This window comes from Rhamphochromis longiceps, linkage group LG10 (genome assembly GCF_057381845.1).
Source record: "Rhamphochromis longiceps isolate RC_006_pf linkage group LG10, R_longiceps_female_GT1.1, whole genome shotgun sequence".
Lineage (NCBI taxonomy): Eukaryota > Metazoa > Chordata > Actinopteri > Cichliformes > Cichlidae > Rhamphochromis > Rhamphochromis longiceps.
Genome location: NC_140566.1, coordinates 14,125,776 through 14,143,901, shown reverse-complemented (window position 1 = coordinate 14,143,901; position 18,126 = coordinate 14,125,776). Strand labels below are relative to the sequence as shown.

At 40.7% G+C, this 18,126-nt stretch overlaps 1 protein-coding gene across 1 annotated transcript in view; it reads right to left on the bottom strand.

The window, feature by feature from the left end:
* The window catches only part of mink1 (misshapen-like kinase 1), a 31,246-nt gene that overhangs the window by 10,154 nt on the left and 2,966 nt on the right, over positions 1-18,126 (bottom strand). Inside the window, exons 2-15 of the mRNA XM_085420346.1 lie at positions 14,848-14,913; positions 14,242-14,424; positions 14,043-14,153; positions 13,277-13,367; positions 13,053-13,183; positions 12,912-12,966; positions 10,300-10,378; positions 8,895-9,070; positions 8,732-8,801; positions 8,437-8,647; positions 3,950-4,057; positions 3,262-3,348; positions 418-594; positions 160-330 (exon numbers count right to left, since the gene is read on the bottom strand). Coding sequence (XP_085276472.1) covers positions 160-330; positions 418-594; positions 3,262-3,348; positions 3,950-4,057; positions 8,437-8,647; positions 8,732-8,801; positions 8,895-9,070; positions 10,300-10,378; positions 12,912-12,966; positions 13,053-13,183; positions 13,277-13,367; positions 14,043-14,153; positions 14,242-14,424; positions 14,848-14,913 — 1,716 coding nt within the window. The remainder of the gene's footprint in view (positions 1-159; positions 331-417; positions 595-3,261; positions 3,349-3,949; positions 4,058-8,436; positions 8,648-8,731; positions 8,802-8,894; positions 9,071-10,299; positions 10,379-12,911; positions 12,967-13,052; positions 13,184-13,276; positions 13,368-14,042; positions 14,154-14,241; positions 14,425-14,847; positions 14,914-18,126) is intronic.

Below are 18,126 nucleotides of genomic sequence, written 5' to 3'. Positions count from 1 at the left end.
GGTGATTTTGAGAGGGAAAAGAAGAAAAAGAAGGCATAAATAAGGTAAGAAAAAATTAAGTTGAAGGCAGCAGAGGAATAAGAAATAGGAAGGTATAAAGCAATTGTATCTGCTCCAATTAAGGGCAGATTATTATTTCAAACTCTCAGAAACACCCACCTTGCCCTGCCCTCCTTGGGGTTCAACAGGCCTTTGCATCGGTGGGGTCTGCGCAGACTGGACCGCTCCTGACTGGCTGATTGAGTCAGAGCGTGACTGGATGGCAGTGTCGGAGACAGTAGTGCAGATTTTGGGTGAGCCCTGTCTGTTGAGCTTACTTCTCTCCTCCACCTGAAATAAGGCGTGCGAGAGGAGAATTTACTCTGTAGTGTTCGCTGCTTTTACTGTCTAATGATTAAAATGCCGGAATGCTGGTACCTCACGGGCCCAAGTCGGTTTGTTGTTGGGCTCCAGGTTTTTGTTGTAGTGGTAAAGCTGAGGTTTCTTGTCTTGCTGCTGTTGTTGCAGAGACACCAGGTAGGCATGTTCCTGTTGCAGCTGTCTCTGCAGCCGCTCAGACTGACGCTGTTCCTCGAGCTGCTTGCGTTTATATTCCTGAGCAGAGAGAAACACTGCACTTAAGACATTGCTTGCCTCAGACTGGACACAAAAGCACAAGTCAAATCTGCAGATTACAGCAGATGCAATGATAATACACCGGACCTGATTTCAACCAGAGACAACACATGTTTAGGGCTTTAACATATCCAAGTGCTCCTATTTCAGTCAATTACCAGCCCACATGAAAATAATATTGATCAGGTCTGTAGCTAAATGCTTTTGTGCCGTATGTTAGACAGTGCAAAAATGAGTCATCTGACTTATTGGTTTTTTATTGAGTTGTAGGCATGGGTCTCTAACCCTTTTGATGGCCAGTGCATTCAGAAGAAAACATGAAATAACAGAGAAGTCAAAGCTTTGGAGGTTAAAATGAGACTTTCTACCATGAGTCACCACAACATAGGCTAAACTTCACAGTTTTCTTTCAACCGAGAGTGAGTAACGGAGTCCTTACAGGCAACGGAGCACTAGATTTACAGGCCAGCTGATGCTGCATTGAGTTAGAGCAGTTTTAACCATAATTTTCTTTCGTCAAGCGAATACATGCACACTACAGGCCAAGAGGCCTTTTAAAAAATTAAGACAGGGATGAATTTACAGCTTTCTTGCAGCAGTTGAAGAAAATAAAGCCTTCTAAAGGTAATGCAAGCAACTTCGTTGTTTACACGTCTTATGTAGAGGTTTGCACAGAGAAATGAATTGTATTATAACAATCCTGTTATAAGAAAAAAAATACTGTCTATATGAAATATTTGTTCAGGAGTTTATCACATAACAAGATAAGGAACCAAAACATCAGAATAAAAGAATTAAACATTCGCAAACTGACAACGTTTTCAGAATCAGCTTGTTTTGGATGACGTGGACAGCAGGGGGTTTCTCTGATTATGTATAGTTGGTAGTGTCATATTTCTCTACATTGATTACTCAAACTGTACTGATCTTCATCTAGGAGATGATTATAGGAAAACGGAGAAAGAACAGAATTTTGTGCTTTTGGCAGTGAAGTTGCAGAGCGCCCTCTGGAGGTCAAATTATGCACATCAACAGTTACAACCACGCTGAACGGTGTTTCTTTCATCTCTTCTTTGCTTTGTTTCATTTTCATGCCACTTTTTGACAAAAACGCACAAGTATGTATTTATGAAAAAATGCCAAAACCTCATCCCACCTGTGAGGCATCATTTGAATGTTTGAAAATAATAAATTTCCTTAAAAGTCCTGATCTTAACCCCGCGGAGGTATTTAGGGCATGTTGAACAAACTTTTTTTAAACATATTGATGAAACAAAAATTGCTTTGTAGGAGGTTTGGTCCCAAGTTCATTTTCTTGACTGGTTAAATCTAAAGCAGCAACAGAAACAATCTGATGGAGGCTGCTGTTGCTAAAAGAGCCTCTGCCATTCGCTGAGTTCACTTCTTCCTTCCTGATCACTCAGCGCTTTCATGAAAACTTGTACAATTGTGACCGTTTGTGCATTATCACTTTAGTCAGAATATGTTCGTCAATAATTGTATCAACGATCAGACCACATTTTGAATCAACTTTGAAATGTCAAATTCAAAAGGATTCAGTGTTGTTCACATCCGTGTAGCTGTCGATGTGAATACCTTCTTACAATGTAATTTGGCTGACTGGAAACATCCTGCAACTGTCACAGATTTCAAGAAGTTGGGGTTATGACCTTGTGACTAATGGTTTTGGTTAATAGACAGTTTTTCACAACTTTTTTTTAAGGCACTACAGAAACATTCCTACTGGGTTAATGTTCCACCTAGACTTAATTTAAAATAGCAAGAGAGGAATGCTGCTCGCTATTTGACGATGTACTCCAATTGTGAGCTGGAGGTAGGCTTACAGTTACTGAACAAACTGGATGTATTAGAAGTAAATACTGTGATCCACAGAAATTTGGCCTACAAGGCCCATACACCTGAATATTTTGTCTCACTGCACTGTAGGGCAATTACGTGCAGCACACACATAAACGCCCCTTTTATGCCAAACCCAGAGGAAGGATAGCGCACTTGTTTTCAGCCTTGTGCTCTGGTTCCCTGTGAAGACCTACATACCCACAGGAGCTCTGTGCAAGACATGAGAAAGCATTTGAAATTCCCTGACGCCTAAAGTAAATAGGATAGGATTATTTTTCCCACTCTACAAAACAGAAACAAAGGCTTCAGTCTTGATGACAGCAACTCCTACGCTCCACAGGTGCACGCAGAAACAAAGATGCCACGAGTGCAGCGATTCTACCCTTCAGTGTGCGCAAGATATCATTATACAATGAAAACTGCCCCCAAAATCTAGGTCACCGCATGTCTTTTAAATAACACGGAATACTGTGGGAGCTACATCCATATTCTGGAAAATGAACCGCTTATTTACATCAAGGTGCTCCACATGTAGAATCTTACAAACTCAAGCTGAGCTTTTATAGTCTGATTGAGAAAGAAAAAAAACAAAAACATCTCATCTCTGACTTTTATTCCATTTAAAAAGCATCTAAACCCAAACACAAGCAGGCTTGCAACACTGCAGTGTTTGGTTTGGAAAAAAGCTGCCCTCCTTTTCAGACAATATATTATAACCAGGAGATGAATGTGCAAGTCTCTGCAGTTTGAAGAGGAAATGATTAAGGAGTAATAAGGACTAGTTACCATTAACAGCGCTTGCTCCTGAAGCAACTGCTGTTGGAGGATTTCTAACTGCCGCTGCTCCTCTTCTAACTTATGCCTGATAAACTCCTGAGGAAAGGTAACAAGGGAGGAATGATAAACATTGAGGTGATGAAGGAGGAATGAGAGCATGATTGGGGGAGGGGAAAGACCATAGAAGCAGAGTTATGTAATATCAATCCAGTAACAGAAACCATGTGTTGCATGGATTAAAATCAACAATTTTAGTCTCAAAACAGTCACCACCCATGTTAAGAAGCTGCAACAGAGACTAATCATATGACCATTAAAACATACTGTCAGAGACCGTGAGAAGTGTCTAGATTTAAAATGAATGGCAGTAAATGTAAATATTTATCACGACATTGTGACTGATCTAAGGGACCAGACTGATATTTTAAAAAGGGGCTATTTGGCACTAAAAGGTGACTGTGCCATGATGCCAGACTCTTGTTCTACTGGGTAGACTGGAAACAGCATAAGAGGCGCAGAGAGCTCACCCACAGAAAACTCATCTCTGAGTAAATACACTAATTTAGACCCTTGCTGCTATGGCAACCTACTCCTGGAATTTCACCACCAGAGCAACCTGCACAGTGTTGCCGCTGGACACGCCTACACTTCGCTCCGATTGGCCGACTGCAATCCCACTCCTCCTGTGGTTGGTTACCTGCTCCCTCTCTGCCAGCCTCCTATCTTCCTCCCGTCTCATATCGTCAAGTCTCCGATGGGGACCCTTTTCTTGCTGCCTCACCATCTCTCCCTGTTTTCTCTGTTGCTGGGAGAGAAGGGTGACAGGAAAAAGAGTAATGAGCACAGAGGATGTGGCTGCACAGAGAAATTAGCCTACTGTTAAGAAAATTCTCCCCTGCAAAGATATGAGGAGGGTGGGGGTGAGAGCTGCAGAAGTACAGGGCAGAGAAAGGAAGCTGTGAGTCATTCTCACAAACACACACCTAATGCATCCTAATCATCTTTTCAGTGTACTGCTTTGATTCAAACTTGAAGTGACAGTTTTTCCACTTGTGACTGGGGGCGCTTTTTATCTGCCTTTTTCTAAACAGAGACTGAAACACAAAGATTTGTTCTTTGTGGGGAAACGAGAGCCCCCGCGACTTGGCAGTGGCACTAAAACGCACTCGTACACTCAGTCATCGCTGACACTTTATCGGTAAACAAAAGAGGTAAATAAGATAGACAAGGAGGTGAAGATTCATTAGAACGCACCCTCGCTGTAGTTATAACCCTGTACCAATGTTGCACAACGATTACAGCAACAACAGCAGTGTAGGTGCGCTAACATGTGCATCAAATCCTACTGAACTCCCCAGAGATTTCACAGATTTCCCCCCCACCCCATCTCTAATTCACTGGGTTATGCAGGCATGTCTTTCAAAGTATTTAGCAACATGCTCAGCCTTTTCATTAATAATGTCTAACATAACATCCTGTCAAATCCTGACTGTGTGTCAGCTTCAAAGGAAGTTCAGATGCCGTGCAACAAAGACAACATTTTCATACAATTTATTGTCTGTAAGCTTTGAAGGGGTGGATATATCAACACTATGTCAGCTACTGTTAGAAGTACAATGCTGTACTTCTAAAAATATACAGTGAAAGACTGTTCAGGGCCGAAACATTGTGAATGAAGGTACTGAAAGAAAATAAAAAGCATAAGAATATTTCATTTCCAGTGATTCAGATCTGGAAATGTGTGGTCATTAATATTTTTTTGCTCTACTGCAAAAACTCCATTCATTCATCCTCTTCCACTCATCACACATAAATGGTTTTCTTACATTATTAAATAACACAAGCGGCCCTCAGTGCTGAGGTAAGGTTAGTGTAGAGCACTCGATCTTGGGTCACTATCACTAATGTAATTGAGCAATCATCGATTCTCAAATTGAGAAGAAAAAAGCATAATGACAATACATTTTGTAAACTCCATCACTTCAGAATACTTTGTTCTAGTCTACAAGGTGACCTGAGCTTAGTTCAGTACTTATAACTAGTTATTTAGTCACGTAGGTTGTGAAATCGAGACAGACAGGTGAGTGTACTGATGTGTCTGTCTCACTGGCCAATTTCAACATCTAAAGTATTTAAACATTGTTACTCTTACATGTGCTTTTGTAAGTCATGCCAGTTACACGGCATGCGCAGACAGCGTGAGGAAGTAAATCTAAAATGCCACTGCCGAAAGCAAACAAACATACTGAAATCAAACTCAAAGCAAGAAAAGGACCAACCAGAGACAGTTATGTGGCTAAAAGAGAAGGACAAGTACGGACAGACAATGAACTACATAGCTTCACTGCTTGAATTAAGATGTGCTGTCATATTGCATAATGTTTTTGTATCATGAGCTGGTAGTAAAACGTGCACATTTCTAATGATCGAAGATCAAGAGTGGAGGCAACTCAAAGTAACATGCTCTTGTTCCATCTCAAACAAAACATGTGTTTGCATTTCATAAATATTATCACCATAATTAATCAAAACTAACAACTCAAATCTGATGATAAGCAGCAAAGCGGTTGTGCAAATGTGGAGTAAACACAATATTAATATCTCAGAAAAGAACGAGCACTTGTAAAAAACACGGGCCTCCTTATCAGTCTTTCCTCGTTCTTATTTAAGGTGGAATCCATTTCAAAGTTCAATTCTCAATCACAGGAAATGATTCTTGTCTCAATTCCCACGACAAGCTGCAGTAAATATTTTACATCATGACTATTTTAAAATTACTGCTTTATTCGCTTTAGATTGTTTCGCTTTAGAAGGCCGTCTTCCTAAAAGAGTGGCGTGCACGAATAAATAAGCTACGAAAAGATAAACATTAATCAAGCTGTGCTATGCAGGAATTCCTGTTATTCCGACTAGTTTTAGTCGTAGTAAAACAGTGAACCCAGATCCAGCAGCCCCCAGTGACAGCTGGGCAAAAATGCCCACCTGCTCTTTTGCTGTAAGACTCATGTTTGTGGGATAAGCATGAAGCTTAAGCTACTAATTAACCAGATTAGCATAATGACTGGCAAATGCTCAAAAACACACCTACCAGGGATTCTGAATGTGCTGTAGCATCTCCTTTTTCTAATCTATACAAAACCTAAAGTGTAGAAGTGACACCAAGCAGTTTCTTTGACTTCATTGGGGTATTTCATTTGATCGTGTTTGTATTTTTTTCTTCAAGTTTTGTTATAGGTTATATTTAATTATTCTTAATGATTTGGCAGCTATGACACAATAATTTCCCAACTTCTGGAACAGATAAAGTCTCAGCTTATTTTAGGGGCAGGTCTGAGCTGTAACTAACCCTCTACAGTCACACGGAGGAACAAGAGCAAATGTTTCACTGTGTACAGATCTTTTTGTTTTTTTAGAGAGGTCAGGCTTTCTGTCCATATGCTAAGTTATGCCAACCTTCCTGTTTTGACACCCAGATTAGCACAGAGATGAGATGGGTATCATTCCAATTCCCACCAACAAAACGAATGAGCATACAGTGGGGCAAAAAAGTATTTAGTCAGCCACCGATTGTGCAAGTTCCACCACCTAAAATGATGACAGAGGTCAGTAATTTGCACCAGAGGTACACTTCAACTGTGAGAGACAGAATGTGAAAAAAAAATCCATGAATCCACATGGTAGGATTTGTAAAGAATTTATTCGTAAATCAGGGTGGAAAATAAGTATTTGGTCAATAACAAAAATACAACTCAATACTTTGTAACATAACCTTTGTTGGCAATAACAGAGGTCAAACGTTTACTATAGGTCTTTACCAGGTTTGCACACACAGTAGCTGGTATTTTGGCCCATTCCTCCATGCAGATCTTCTCGAGAGCAGTGATGTTTTGGGGCTGTCGCCGAGCAACACGGACTTTCAACTCCCGCCACAGATTTTCTATGGGGTTGAGGTCTGGAGACTGGCTAGGCCACTCCAGGACTTTCAAATGCTTCTTACGGAGCCACTCCTTTGTTGCCCGGGCGGTGTGTTTTGGATCATTGTCATGTTGGAAGACCCAGCCTCGTTTCATCTTCAAAGTTCTCACTGATGGAAGGAGGTTTTGGCTCAAAATCTCACGATACATGGCCCCATTCATTCTGTCCTTAACACGGATCAGTCGTCCTGTCCCCTTGGCAGAAAAACAGCCCCATAGCATGATGTTTCCACCCCCATGCTTCACAGTAGGTATGGTGTTCTTGGGATGCAACTCAGTATTCTTCTTCCTCCAAACACGATGAGTTGAGTTTATACCAAAAAGTTCTACTTTGGTTTCATCTGACCACATGACATTCTCCCAATCCTCTGCTGTATCATCCATGTGCTCTCTGGCAAACTTCAGACGGGCCTGGACATGCACTGGCTTCAGCAGCGGAACACGTCTGGCACTGCGGGATTTGATTCCCTGCCGTTGTAGTGTGTTACTGATGGTGACCTTTGTTACTTTGGTCCCAGCTCTCTGCAGGTCATTCACCAGGTCCCCCCGTGTGGTTCTGGGATCTTTGCTCACCGTTCTCATGATCATTTTGACCCCACGGGATGAGATCTTGCATGGAGCCCCAGATTGAGGGAGATTATCAGTGGTCTTGTATGTCTTCCATTTTCTGATGATTGCTCCCACAGTTGATTTTTTCACACCAAGCTGCTTGCCTATTGTAGATTCACTCTTCCCAGTCTGGTGCAGGTCTACAATACTTTTCCTGGTGTCCTTCGAAAGCTCTTTGGTCTTGGCCATGGCGGAGTTTGGAGTCTGACTGTTTGAGGCTGTGGACAGGTGTCTTTTATACAGATGATGAGTTCAAACAGGTGCCATTCATACAGGTAACGAGTGGGGGACAGAAAAGCTTCTTACAGAAGACGTTACAGGTCTGTGAGAGCCAGAGATTTTCCTTGTTTGAGGTGACCAAATACTTATTTTCCACCCTGATTTACGAATAAATTCTTTACAAATCCTACCATGTGAATTCATGGATTTTTTTTTCACATTCTGTCTCTCACAGTTGAAGTGTACCTCTGGTGCAAATTACTGACCTCTGTCATCATTTTAAGTGGGGGAACTTGCACAATCGGTGGCTGACTAAATACTTTTTTGCCCCACTGTATATCTCTTAATGTTAGAGTCTTCCTTTCAAAAGGTTGAATTTTACCTCTTCAAGTCTGCGACGCTGTTCCTTCTGTTCTTCGATGCGTTTCTGTCGGTCATGCAACAGTTGCCTCTTGTGCTCCTCGGGGTCCCGGCGCTGAGCTGCCAGTTGGGCCTGCTGCCTCTTGTGAGCCTCTGAGCGCTCTTTGTTCTCCTGCTGCAGACGCTGGAAGTCCCGCCGCAAGGTGGACTCACCCGGCACATTGAGGATTGAACTGAAGACCAAAAATCAAGATATGAGTGAAAAGAGAAACTCAAACAAGTCAATAAGTGTCCTTTGACAGAAATGCTAAAATTACCTTGACTCTCTGTCATCTCCACGATTGTCCTCCTCTTCATCACTACCACTGTACTCGTACTCTGTTTCTTCTGTAAGGAAAAATAAATTCAAGTCACTCTAATGTGAATTTTTTTGCTGACTGTCTGTGAACACTCTACAAAGCTGGTGCTACACTTGCTTACCCTTCTCTCCTCTTTTTTTGCGTGTACGGTCAATATGGTCTTTGAGTTGAATTCGGACCTGGCGTTCAGTGGGCTGATCCCTGATGAAGGAATGCTTGAGCAGCTGCTCCGTGGATGGCCGGCTGGGATATGTCTTTACAAGGCAGCTCTCTATAAAGTCAATAAATTTCTTGGACCTGGCAGGATGAGGAAGGTTAGAAGATAAGAAAACTTGAGCAGGAGGCAAGCTGATAGTTGGACAAGTACTGCACAGAATACAGATTCAACAACAATGAGACATTGAAGAGGATCTTTTCACATATAGCGGGGTAGGAATAATCTTTATCAGTATTTGAGAAATAAAAGACCTTTTTAGAAATGTTCCTCTGTTAGTCAAATGTGAACTAAGTTGTTAAGTTTTGCGGTTAATGCTAGCACCATTGTGTGACTATTGCCTTTTCAAAAATTACTTTCACTGATGGGGGGGCTAGTCGCTGTGATTAACCAGTTAAAAAAAGAAAAAGAAAAAAAGGACATAAACAAACAATGTGATTAACGATTGTTTGTTTCATTAAAATAGGACCATAAACCACATGATCACTGTTGAATAATGCAATGCAGCACAGTATAGTAACTGTGTAATTACTGGTATGTGCATCAGGTCATTAATGTCCATTGTATTCAACTGATCATGCACCTGGCTCCGTCCCCTACTTTTTTTTTTTCTTTTTTTTTTTAAACACTCATGTATTGGTAGAACATTGGCAGCAGCTTTTTTTTTTCCATGACAATTATAAAAACTGTGGAAGAAACATTGCATTTTTAATCCTGCGTGAGCAAAAGTAGATCCACTACTAAGTGGGTCCATTAACGACTAGCAGGAAAAGTAGCGGGTAGGAGAAAACATGACAAATTAGTTTAAATGCTTGCAAGCAATCAAATCTGGCTCATAAGGAGAACAAGTGCGCGACCTTTAATGCTTTGAAATGTGAGGGAGATTCAGCTATTGCAAATGCACCCAATTTATCTTGATGCACAAGATTTTGGAAACTAGACACCGTCCTTCAATTTCTTGTACCATCCACACGTTTCCATTCACATACAGCAGTAACCTGATACGCCAAGTGACTACACTACTACATCAGATGTAAACCGTGCCCTCCTGCACTGACCTACTTCTTTGCCATCACAATAGACTACGCTTATTTGTTGACTGTAGTTCATAAGTTATTGAATTATTATTTCAATTTAATGCAAAGTGATAACAATTACAAAGCCTGCAGTGAGGCAGTATGTTACCAGTTTATTACACAGAGGGAAATATGCTAGAACATTGTTTACTGAATGCACAATCCAACACACGCTAAGAAAAAAAAAGGCTTTTCAAACACTTTGATATAAGGCACTGGTAAGGCTGATAACTCACCACTTCTTCGATTTAAGTTTTGGAGGGGGGTTCCTGGGGATCAGGAAGAGGGCTCTCATTGGGTGCATGTCACACAAGGCTAAAGAAATAAAGGAGATTACTGGGGTTAAATCTTTCCGTCCATGCTGTGAGTCGATTTACAAAACAAAGAGCACATCAGAATGAGGGTAATGTTAGAGTATCATCCACTTCCACATGTGGCAGTTTGTGAATAACACATGCCACCATTATACATGTTTTCTGCATCCTCAAACATGGTTACAGCTGCTGTTATCCAATCGTTCCCAGTGCCTCAGGCTTATTGTTACACTGAATGTAAGAACAAGGACTGTGAGTCATTGTGTTCCCAGCGTAGGTAGGTAGCTAAACCTGACTGGTTAGCTTTAGACTTTCACAGTAAATAGGCTTTTGTAACACAGTCTTTAGGACATATCCAACGTGACTGAGGCAGGAAAGAGGAAATTTTCATTTCAGCATTTTAAAGTATGCACGAACCACAGGAATCACAGTGAGAACATGCTCCATATAACATGCACTAAAGAAATGGCTCACCCACTGACACGATGTTGGCACTTTTCTAAAAATTCCCGGGAGTAGAAATTATTTTGTGCAAACGGTTACCTGCCGCTGTCCCTTTCAGTGTTTTACTACAGACAGTCCAAAAGCTCAACACTCAAACAATTACCTTTAGGAGGTAAAAAAAAAAAAAAAGCTAAAGATGAGCAAGGAGTGAGCATACTGTGCAACCAATGCTTTGATTCACCCTGCAAGGATCGTGAGCACATTACTAGAACCGGCACAATAAAGCTATCCCAGTGAAACTGTGACAAATATCATACAGAATCCTCGCCAACCCTGCTGATGATGGATGAATTCCCAGTAAATTTAGGTCATGTGATCAGTACAGAAATAAAAATACCAAGTGCAGATATTTAACTACTACTGTGACTATTTAACCTAATTAAGAATAATGTTTACTTGGAAGAATATTGATTACGGTAATAAAGAGCAAATTCAACATTCAGAACTAATAACTGACTATAATGCCCATCATGTTGTTATAGAATATAACAAAGAGAGCCAAGGCCAGTGTGGGCTTTAGCATAGTTATTATGCTTTTATTACACTTTTAAGCAGGTGTTAACAGATTCATAAAACCTGTCTTGCATTTAGGATTGGCAATATTATATTTAAAAAAAAAACATATATATTAAATTGACACCAATTATACTAATCAATACTCAAAATTACTATTACATACTCATTTGTATTGCTATAAATAGTGCCATCGTTGCCTCCTCCAGTCGACACAAAACTTCACACAGCACTGCTGCAGACAGGCAGGCACACAGCCCCTCCTCTCACTAACAGCTAAAGTAGCTGACGCTCACAGCACCAAACAACATTTCAGGAGGAATATCGAGCGGTCGGGAAAGGTCCCGTTTCAACAACACTGAAGTTTTAAACAGTTATAATTGTTAACCTACTTAATCTCTATTTGATATACAACACACACGCACAGTTATGTTGTTCCTGTATTTTTTTTTTTTTACACTATAGCAGACAACTTAATCAGTGTTATTGATCTTATCATTTGCATTGTTTTAACCTCCATTAAAAGAAATGCTTCTTCTATCTGTATGCATTTTTCTGGGTATCAGTACCGAGTTTGAAATTCTAGTATTTTGACAATATACGCCAACTATACAAACTATACTTTATAATATAAATAAAAATCAACTGACAAATGGTTTCAGCATTACTATCAAAAGCAACCATTTTTAAAAATAGAGGCTAGCTGATCGCTTTATTAGTGGCAACCAAACTTCAGTTATCACCCTGATACAGTCAGTACATGCTGCATAATTTATCACGGTACAACACTATCTTGACAGTTGGTCTGTGTGCCGCGTGTCATTCACAGCAGCAACATCATGATCTGCAGGCGCTTTCTGAACTTTCAGAATGGTCTAAAGGGACAGCAGTGGCTCTACTCTGAAAATAGAAATTTTGTTCATCTCAAAGAAGGAACTACTGCACTCGTGATGTCAACGTTTCACTAAAGGGTTCAAGTTTACACACCAGTTTTCTGTAGACTTCATACTGAATGGTGTCACAAAACCACACCAGCCAGTGAATGACTCGAGTCTTCTACTCTAAAACTCTGCACATATATCAGTTTAAAAACAACCACCCACTTATCAAATGTAGGAGCGCACTAGGCACTACAAGCTACTCGTGTTGAGCTACTGTTCGACACCTTCTTTACCAAACTTTTTAGCTGCTACTCTTCAGTGAGATTTTTTCTTTGCTTCTTTGCATTTAACACCAAATTTCCATGCAGACAAACCTCCCTGCTAAGCAGACCGGAGAGATCTGTACAAGCAGCCTCCACAAGCCAACTGGCAGCTCACCATTTCACTACCTTGATTACAGTGAGTCAGCCGTCCATCTGAAGATACAGACAACAGGGCTGCATATGCAAGACAGGCTCATTCATGACGTCTTGCAGAAAGGGCTTTGAAATTATGAGTTATCTGTTGCTATGTTAATATGCACTATTTAGCAAAAACTGGTTCAAAAAAGTGTGCAAAGGTTACAAAGACACTTACGAGGAGCTCCTTCGGCCATCTCAATAGCTGTGATTCCCAAGGACCAAATATCACTCTGCAAAATACACAGGGGCCCAGGGTCAGCCTTGCACTTTGTTCATACAACATACTGCACATAAACAAAACTGTGGCTGGTGTTACCCTGTAGTCATAGGTGGAGTCAGGATTCTCATCGCAGGCAATGACCTCAGGTGCCATCCAGTACGGTGTGCCAATAAAGGTATTTCTTCGCCCAACTGTCCTGTCCAACTGGGCGCTGACCCCAAAATCGACTGAAAGTGACATAAAGAAACGAGAAATAAGAGACAGAAAAGGGTCCGAGACTGGGTCTGCTTTAGTAATGCACACTATCAAAACTAACATACCCAGTTTGACCTCTGCATTCTCTGTTAGCAGAACGTTCTGGCCCTTGATGTCTCTGTGGATAACTTTATGGGCATGGAGGTGAGACAGACCCTGTTCATATAAAAACAAGACAAAAAAAAAAGATTAGTATGTAACAAGCTCTGCTGCACACACGTTAGTGGCAAAACAGCAAGTGTGTGTGTGTGTGTGTGTGTGTGTGTGTGTGTGTGTGTGTGTGTGTGTGTGTGTGTGTGTGTGTGTGTCTCAGCCTGGCAAAATGTGGCCTTGTAGATACCTGCTCTGACAAGCACTAACACAATAGCAGCGTTGAGCAGTTTAATCGGCTTTCTGCGTTATCCACGCATCTTTGGGCTGCTCTTAAAAACATGATAGCATCACAAATGTGCAAAATTACAGTCACACATGAGGCTTAACAGTTGGATTTGAGGTTGTGAAATGGTGTAGTACAACCCTGCGTACTGTATAAAAGCTGTAATTAGTAGCATTCACCTGCCCTGCTACCACAGCTGGCTTTGTTTTCACCTTGACTTTGCCTACGTGTGTGCCTTATCTTGACAAAAAAATCTGGTCAGGGAGGAATGTACTTCTGTGGGAACCAGCGCATAGGTGACTTTCCCAAGTGTTTATTGGTCCATCTGTCTCTGGACAGACTTTGACACTACAAAGTGACAACTGTGCACATGACAAAACTTCACTAGTATGTGGAGGAATGTGGTCTGTCAACCCTTTGGCATTGTGGCTAAACATGGCTTCTTGATTTCTCACCCTTAGGATCTCTCTGCAGATGTAAGCAATCCAGTCCTCCTTTAGAGAGCTGCCCTTAGTGTTTTTCACCAGGTCGGTCACTGACCCCGCCCCACAAAACTCCATCACCAGCTATGAGGAAACAAACACATCTCACTTAGAACAATTAATGAGGCTTGCAACCATTAAACCATCAGCCCAGACACAGTGGCAGACAGACCCAAAGCTGGTCGTCGTGTCCCGGCGGACTCTTCTTGACAAAGGCACCGTAGTATGTGGCTATGTTGCGGTGGTGGCTGTATTTTTTCAGCATGTTTATTTCAGCTTTGATCTCCTCTTCTTCCTCCTCTGTAACATCCATCACCTTGATGGCAGCCAGCTGGCCCGTCTTCACGTGACGTCCCTGAACAAAAAGCAAGTTGAATCATTCTAACACTAATCAGTAATATTTAAAGTGAATCTTAGATTCTATCTCTCTGGAACTCTTTGAATTTGGTCCATTAAGTGTGGCTAATTGCTTCTTCACATCATTTTCCTGTTCTTAATTTACATTTCCTTTTACTAGAGTGCCTTATCTTCCCGTCACTGCCACTTGAAATTTAACAGCCTGATAGCTGAAATTTTCACTGACATGACAGTGGACTAAATCTGCTTTAATCTAAGAAGTTAATGTACAGAACGTTTAAAGAACAGACACTGAAGGAGGCTGTGCAGCAACAATCCAAAATGCTCACTCAATGCACAAGTGATAATTCAGGCACTGAATTTTTTATTCTCCATTAGAATTCGTGCATTACTCATATGTCACAAGGGCATCATGGCTCACCTTGTACACCTGTCCATATGTGCCATTGCCAACGACCTCGACCAGCTCGAAGATTCCTGCTGGATCCTAGTAAAGAGAGCAGCAGTTTAAAATGACTTACAGTAGACAGGCAGAGCAATTAAGATACATCATTTAATCCACATCAGCTTGACATACTAAAGACAAACAAAGCATTTCAACAAAAACAAACCTAATTCACTTTTCTTTTTCAACATTTGGGAAAAGGCAAAATTAAAATGACTGCACTCAAAGCTCACCACATTTATTTTTGTTTTTAAGTGGGTGATACTTGCTTTGTTCTTCTTTGAATCCTCCACATTTACACTTCAATGCTGACCCCAAGTGCAGGTTGTATTTCATGTTGCTGCGCTCATATTTCTTGGGTAAAGACTAACCCTTAAATACTAGCACCCTGCTAAACCTCACCTGTTCTTGAAACAGCTGCAATCAACCAGCGGTTATATTAGCACAAAGGCTAAATTAGCACGAGACTGAAAACAAAACAATGCTGAGGCCCCGCTGAAGACAAAGAAAGATCTGTGTAGTTTTTTTTTATGACTGCAATTTCAGAAGTTGTGTACTATCATTAGATGTAAGCGTAGCTACAGATCTATACCCCTTAAGAACAGTGTCATAAAACCACATAAAGCACATGGGCTTGTGCAGAACAGAGACCACAGACAAAAACAAATAACAGCAATCCCAGTGGCTTCTACTGTGTACACCGGAGACAATATCACAATTACATATTTCCATACAAATGATCTAAACTCAGTGTTCTCTGCCACCCACAAAACTTTACACGGAGGAAGCAGACACTCAGAGACACTAAATATTGATACTAGATTAGATATACAAAGACAGATTCTGACAATACTGACATAAAACTTTTGCCTTTTTTCTTCATCTGTTCATTCTGTGTTTCAGTACCACGAACACATATTTCACTGACACTAATAATGAGTAGGTTGCTTTGACTCAATTATGCAACCCCCTCCCCCCCAAGAGACAAGGGAAATGACAAGCAGTTCCACTTTCATGCAATTTCAATATGGCTTTAAGAAGATGTGTGGGTGGTGAGACTGCTGCTTTGGGTTTAGATTGTACACCATGACCTATCCTGCTTTCATCCATTTCCAATGATGGGGTTTTTACGCCTTCAACAGGGAGGTGAAGATTTTCCTTTAGGACAAGGAATTACGATAAAGAACAGCATGATTGGGAAAACTTGGCAGTATATCGGGGAAGTGACCAAAGATTCAATACACATGGTTATATGATGAGATAAACATGTTAAGTATAGAGGACAGAAAAGTGGGGAAATGGTAACGCAAAACAGGAGGGGAGGCAACAATGTAACGATAGAGTGGGTGGCGAGGCAGAGACGGCATCTTCGCCCACGTAAGCACAGAGTGGGATGAGAGGAAAGATATGATGGAAGGGGAAGGATACAGTGATGTTCAAAGAGTAGCACCACCAGCAAAAAGTCAATTAAAGTGTCAGCAGTGAACGCCAAACAAGCAAGGTGTCAGTAAAACTAGGCTAGAAGGGGGAGGTTGTAACCATGTGGCTGTACCCATGTACAAGGAGGGGAACCTCAGTGACTAACGCACATAATTGAGCCAAATAGTCAAGATGGTAAGCTAGGTTTAACAGTATGCACTGTAAAATATAGTGGTGATGGTTAAAGAGGAAGGAAAACCCATTTCCTGCAATGTCAACACCGCTAAGAGGGGATGTCTTTTAAGAAAAGAAAAAGATGTGGTTACAGACCTGCAGCAATCATCAAAATCAAAACTCATCGCGTGCCTTCAGCGATTAGAATCAGGGAACAATTTTATTGTGTTATTACAATTTAATAACACATCAAATGTGTGTAAAATAAGAATAACAAAAATTACAGGAAATGGCTATAGATTTGTTTTAACCTTTTCAGAAAGTGCAAATCAAGCATTCCAGAGCTTTCATTAATATTACAGCTATTTTCCTCCTTTGCATTTTCACCTAACTGACAATTGAGTATTGCATGGCTTATTTTAATTTAGTCTATTGTTGTATTGTTATTGTTCTAAAGTCTATTCTTCATTTTTGGGAAGCACACTGTAACATTGGGTTCGATAAATCCTATACAAATAAACTTTATTATTGTCATTGTTGTTGGTGGCTAAGGTGATTGACTTTTTGACTGTAGCAATGTAACAAAATACCTCAATTTCATTTGCAATTTCTACATATTGGCTAGTGGCTGCTGCTCAGGAGGCTGAGCAGGTCATCTACTAAGAGGAAGGTTGGTGGTTTGATTCTTGGCTGCTCCAGTCCGCATGCCAAATCGTGCCTTAGCCAAGATGCTAACCCCAAGTTCCGCTCCAATGCATCCAGCAGAGTGTGAGTGTTGGATAGAAAACACTTAAAAAACATAGAATAAAGTGTTTGTATGAATTTGTGTGAATGTTGGCAAGCGGTATAAATTGCTTTGAGTGCTCAGGCAGAGTAGAAAAGCCCTACATAAGAACCAGTCCATTGGCAATGTAAGTGTTTCTGCATAAATAATTTGTTGATGCCTGTTTGCAGTGAACTGTTGTTATGTAATGCTGGGCCTCTTCTGTACTGTGTAGCAAATTTCTGGAAAAATGCTGTGATTGAGCCACTGATTTTTTTTTAAAGCCCATTTAATAATTTCAAACGCTTTTTTTTTTAATCTAAGAGTGAGGTCCCCTTTTGTTTGCGCAGATGTGGATGACGCAGTTCACTGTCCTGCCAACAGTTATCACGTTTTTCAAGGAGTGATGGTAAAACCAGAGATATGCTGTAATGCGAGGCAGGTAACAAGGAGAATGCTAGCCAGTAAAAAACTGACGCAAAAATATTGAATTAAACATACCCTGAAAAACCTTTATTGGGGAGGAAAACACGACTGTTAAAGCTCAAGAATAAATAAACATGCTGTCATAATCTGACGCATACGTCTATGTTTTTGTGATTGTATGCATCTACTTTTGTTTTTTGTTGTGAGTTTTATACAATAAGTGGTACTTAATGTCTGTTCAGTATGTTACATGGCTCTGTTAATGTTGATCAGTGCTATCAACCTGCCATGGATTGCAGAGGAAAATTAGCTTATACAGCTAAATCTGGCATATTTACATTAAATGGCTCTCACGCTCATGTTTACAATAGTGCAATGTCCCTTTTGGATAAATTTAAATATATGAGTGATGGTGAGTTACAGTGACAGTAAACAAAATATCTGTTTACAATAAAATTTTAAACTGTCATTTG